This window comes from Gaeumannomyces tritici (assembly GCF_000145635.1).
Source record: "Gaeumannomyces tritici R3-111a-1 unplaced genomic scaffold supercont2.181, whole genome shotgun sequence".
Lineage (NCBI taxonomy): Eukaryota > Fungi > Ascomycota > Sordariomycetes > Magnaporthales > Magnaporthaceae > Gaeumannomyces > Gaeumannomyces tritici.
Window position 1 is genome coordinate 1 of NW_008804725.1, and position 5,434 is coordinate 5,434.

The 5,434-nt window shown below is 60.5% G+C and overlaps 2 protein-coding genes across 2 annotated transcripts; both read left to right on the forward strand.

Moving 5' to 3' along the window:
• Positions 1–503: 503 nt before the first annotated feature.
• GGTG_14214 (hypothetical protein) lies at positions 504–1,738 on the forward strand (the record flags this gene model as incomplete). Its single annotated transcript, XM_009232141.1, has 3 exons — positions 504–693; positions 952–1,304; positions 1,526–1,738. 3 exons carry the CDS (start codon positions 504–506, stop codon positions 1,736–1,738), a joined length of 756 nt encoding a protein of 251 aa, XP_009230405.1.
• A 31-nt stretch (positions 1,739–1,769) lies between these two features.
• GGTG_14215 (bud site selection protein 6) lies at positions 1,770–5,140 on the forward strand (the record flags this gene model as incomplete). The annotated part of the gene is made up of 2 exons (XM_009232142.1): positions 1,770–2,015; positions 2,273–5,140. 2 exons carry the CDS (start codon positions 1,770–1,772, stop codon positions 5,138–5,140), a joined length of 3,114 nt encoding a protein of 1,037 aa, XP_009230406.1.
• Between the last annotated feature and the right edge of the window lie 294 nt (positions 5,141–5,434).

Sequence of the window (5,434 nt, forward strand, 5' to 3'; positions counted from 1 at the left end):
TTATGCAAAAAGCATTACTTATAGCCACAATAACGTTTTTCGCTTTTATAAATGCAGAGGGTAAATAAAATAATTGCAGATTGAATGAGCTCCTTTTTTTGTGGTGGTGGGGAATAAATTGCGGTCCAGACTTTTTTCGGGAGACAGTGCTACCGTAAGGCCGCAGTAGTGAGTCCACATATCAAGAGACAGAGGGCTCGGGCACAACCTGGCCTGGAACATAGCGGGCCGGGGGCCGTGTGAGGCGGGTATAAACAGTTCCACAAACTGACGGTGGAACAGAGGCAACAGCGCAAGAAAAAAGAAATTGGTATATCAGACCACGATATAGGACTGGGATGCAAACCCGTCGGTGACCGGAGAGGAGCGATGGAGGGGAAGAGAAGCAATGGAATATCCATGTCACGAAAATGAAATGGCTGATGAACCCATATGACGATATATCGTGTAGTGAGCAGCCATGATAGGTAATTGGCGTTCCAGCCTTGGGGCGAGACAGACAGATGGAAGGCCCTTTCTTGGGTGGTGGGGACCGGCCAGACCCGGGCCGCTTGCCGAGTCAAACAAACCTCGACGGGTTCGAGGTGAAGCGCAAGATCTGTGTCGATCGGACGGACGACACAAGAATCGAGAATCGGCTGGATCCAGTGAGGGAGTTACCGCGCGAGTTTCACCTTGACGCGCGATGGAACCGTCATGCAGGCGAGGCGACTGCGTGATTGGATGGCACAGGTTCTAACCCATGGATGCGCAAGAAGAGGCTGGAAGGGCGGGGTGGTGTCAAGCCAGCCCCAGCCACACTCTGCACGTGTCTGGCAAGGCGCTGTGGCTGGATCATGGCTACATGTTCAAGGCAGCCAATCACGAGCTATTATACATGGAGACAGTCCATTTGCGGTCACGCGGGCGGGTCCGGATTGGGTGGGACGTGCGCGCTTGGCACCACTGCAGGCGCTGAGGAGGTGCACGGGGCCACTGGGGCCACACCCAGCTGTGCCCAACAACAGCAGCAGCGCAGGCAAGCGCGGAGTATCGACCAGGCGGTTGGGCCTTCACTGCGCTGGCCACTAGAATCAGAGGCTTCCAGGGCGCCGGCAAACTCCGACGCTTCCTCTCTGTTTGCGATTTGCTCGTGGCAGCACAGGGATCCAGCACGCCACGGGCTCTGCGCACTGCACACTGCACACGGCACACTGCACACCAGACTGCACCACTCGCCGGCGACAACCTTGCCTTTTTTTTTCCCTCTCGTCCTAGTGTTCGACCTGTTCGATTCTATACCAGTCTGGCCTGCTCACTTCAGCGTCTGTGACTGCCGCCCGCCCAGCGCTCGGGATTGTTTTTGTTTTTCTTGCCTCGATCGGTAAATCACAAGGCCCAACGCAATTGTTTCCGCCACCCTCAACGCCAGCGACGTCGTGCTTTCAACTTTCAAGCTCCCAACGCACACAGCAACAGAGACGGGGAGCCGTTGCAATTCTGCCGTCGCTGCTGACTCTCGGTGTCGCGTCGAGCGCAAACAAAGCTTAACGGCCCCCGACCGACGCCATCTTCCATCACCCGACGCCGTCAAGCCGCTAACGACGAGCAGGCGACTCGCGACGGCGGATGCGATTTGCCCAGCCCCAAACGGCTGCTTTCTCCCACTCACCAAGCCATCTCGTCCCACCTCGGTGCTCTGTCAGCCGCCTGCCCTGCCCGCCCTCCTCCTCCCGACGACACACCCACACACGCCTAGTTAGGGCACCGAAGCGACGCAGACCGAGACCATGCAGGCTCCAGGGCCGTCCATGCGTTCGATGCAGCGACGCTCGCCCGGTGCCGACCCCGGCCCGCCGCCCACCATCCCCGCGCGCTCCGTGTCGCCAGCCATCGGCATGGCCGGCCCCGTCCAGCCTCGCAACTCGACAGCGTCCAACCGGTCGACGGGCAGCAGCGGAGGCGGAGAAAGAGCCGTCGGCTCGGCGCCCCCTACATCGTCAGGAAGCGTCAGTGGTGGCGCCAGGCGGACAAACGTAGGTGTTTGGAATTCGAGTTGATTGTTTTGGTGCTGTCTTGATACACCAACTAGCCTGTAATGGCTGGTTTCACAAACCCCCCTCATGCCTACGCCTTCTAACGTCCTCTGCTGGCTGGCACGCCCCGCCACGGGCTTCATGAAATTGTGTCCCCCCACAAGACAATGTGCCTGTTGTCACAGCTAGCAAAGGAGGTGTGGCGCATCAACGCCTGCAGCAAACAATCGCTGACAATACCCACGTCTGCCCAACAGTCATCTGGCGGCTCCGCAATGCCTCTGTCACAAATAGAAAAGAGCGTCACGCACCTTCTCGTGGCCACCAAGTCCCTGCTAGAGACATTGACGCAATGGTCCCGCGGCCAGGCGACCGATACGCAGGTGTCGGACGTCTACGTGCGCCTAGGCTACGAGTTCAACATGGCCTGCCGCGCCTTCACTGCTATTAACGTTGACACTAGCGACCTCGGCAACGTTCCCGAGAAGCTGCGTAGCATCCTTGAGGCGACGCTGAGCCAGGAGGCCAGCGTCGAGAGCCTCGAGAACTATTTGCCCAAGATTCGCGACATCATAATCAACCTCCTACACGGTCTCAAGCGGAAGCAGCAGAAACTACGCCAGCGTCAGCCGCGCGACAGGGAAAACGGCCAGCCGGGACAAGCAGAGGGAGCCGGCGTGAGCCGTGTTACCAGCACGAGCACAACGGGGAGCAACGGGACGGGCTTGAGCAGCATGTTATCCGAAGGCATTGAGAATGGATATCGACCCGAGCAGCACCCACCGTCGCAGTCCGCTCCCTCGCCATCCAAATCGACATCCTCGCCGAGCCGTCGCCCCCCAAGCCAGCGTGACCCGTCCCAGTCCCGCAGCTCTGGCACTTCTGATCAGTCGTCGCTGTCGAGCAACACGATGCAAAGCATCCCCATCCTCCCTCCATATCCTGGGGACGAGACCATACCTGTGCCGCCGCCAATCCCGGACGAGACCGAGGCCAATAATTTCCCTCCGCCGCCTCCGCCGCCCAAGCAGCAGAGCGCACTTGCAGCACTACAGAGGGGTGGGGACCTAGAACGCAGGGCTTCGCGGAGATACTCTGCCTACCAGATATCCAAGCACCTCGGCAATGGCGTCAACAGCGTCCCCATGATGCCCCAGATGGGGCCCATCCCGAATAGGGGCCGCGGCGACATCAGGGAGTCGATGCGCGCGGTGCAGGGCAGGGCAGACGCCCGCCACAACCGCAACGCGCCTAGCCAAAGCCGCGCATTAGCAGGGGACTCGTCGCCCGCTCGCGTTCCGAGCCGGGTCTCGGAGGAGTCGGATGTGGAGGCGAAGCGCATAGGCTACCAATTGACGGATAAAGCATACCCCGAAACCAGCGCAACGCTTAACGGGCCCCCGTCGGACGACTTCCTAGTCGGCGGGGTGCGCGAGGACGAGGAGCTGATGCCGCAGAACGAGAAGCCTGAAGTGGCCTTGCCATCTGCTCCTCCCGTTTCCGAAAAGCCATCCACGCCAGAAAAGAAGAAGCAGTCATTCTCGGCGGTACAGCCGTCACCAACACCCAGCAATAAGGAGTTGACTCTATTCCTGCAATACAAGTCCAAGGTCAAGAAATTCGTGCTGGCAGAAGGGCACAGCGAGCTCTCGATTGGGCGACTGCAGCTTGCATTCATAGACAAGTTCTCATGGAACACGCAGCACAATGGCGTGGACCTCCCCGAGATATACATTCAGGATCCTGTCTCGGGTGTGAGGCACGAGTTGGAGGACCTCGCCGACATCAAGGACCGGACGGTGCTTGCGCTCAATGTTGAGCCGCTGGACGAGGTCAAGCGGCACATAGACGAGGGGCTCGGCTCCCTCAAGCAAATGGTCCGTGAGGTCAAGCAGAACGTAGACGACCACTCAACCGCGCTTGCCCGGGTGTCGGACCGACAGCAGGAGGCAGCCAAGGAGATAGCGCGGATTGCTAGCGCGCCACTACAGGCACCCATGACCCCGCCAGCCGACCACTCGCCACGGTCGTCGGCAACGACAGCTGCGGCTGTGCCGCGCGGCAAGGCCAACTCGAGCCAGCTGACGGAGCTGCGCAACCTGCGTCGCGACCTGGCCGTGATTCGGCAAACATACTCGACTTTCCAGTCGGACATGGAGGGCTCTATGGCAACGCTGCGGGCCAAAGCTAACAACGTCAAGGTCGCAGCAGCCAAGGCATCGGTGCCAGACACGGAGGGCGGCGGCGGACAGGCGTATGTGATCAAGGGGCGCAAGCAGCTCAGCACCGACTCGGACCGGTTGGTGGGCAAGGTGGACGACCTCCAGGACATGGTGGAGGACTTGCGCAAGGACGTTGTGCACCGGGGTGTGCGGCCGCTGCCGAGACAGCTGGAGACGGTGGGCCGGGACATCCAGGGACTAACGCAGGAGCTGCGCAAGATGGCCGAGTACATGAAGCGCGAGAAGCCACTCTGGACCAAGATCTGGGAGAAGGAGCTCGAGGACGTGTGCCAAGGCCGCGAGGAGCTGCGCATCATGGAGGACCTGGTGATAGATCTTCAGGACGACCTCGAGAAGGCGTCAGAGACGTTTGGGCTTGTGGAGCAGGCCACAAAGGAGCAGATGAAGGACAGCGGAGCCGACGCCACGGCAGGCCCGCCGGTTCCGGGCGTAAACCTCCTCTCGAGGCAGTTCTCGCGAGGGCTGGAGAACATTGTCAGCAACACGGCCGTGGACCCGAGCACGGCAAAGGAGGGGGTCCTGGGCGAGGTGCGGGCGCTGCGGCCAAACCACGAGAACCGGCTCGAGGCCATCGAGCGGGCCGAGAAGATGCGGCAGCGCGAGCTCGAGTCGCGCAAGGGCAACCCTCTCACCGAAGAGCTCACCGAGTTCGTGGGCGAGGGCAAGCTCAAGAAGTCGGGCGGCTTCGAGGAGGTGGAGCGGGCGCGCAAGGCCCGCGACGACCGCATCCGGCGCGAGGTCTGGGAGCGTCAGAACGGCATCATACCCGAGGACCCCGTCGGCGAGGAGGCAGCGGATGCGGGCGACGGCGAAGACGATAGGCTCAACGGTATGGAGGGCGGCGAGGGTGCTGCAGTAAATCCTGCGCCTGGCGCGGCTTAATCTTATGAGCGCCGACTTCTAACCGCGCCGGGAGGGCGTGCGACTTGTCCAGTATCTTCTTGGATTCGTCTTGTACTGATCTTCGCACTCTCTCATGTCTCGACATGCCCGTTGAGCTCAGCACCCATCATTATATGTCGAGAGGGCAGCAGTACCGACGCTTTGTCACTGGCTGCCAGGGCGGGAAACTCTTTTGGAGAGGAATCACGAGGCAGGGGGATCCTGTGGTCAACTGTGAATAATCAAGGGGGACGGAGGCACATATGTTTTTATTCATGGCTCTTTTTCCCTTTC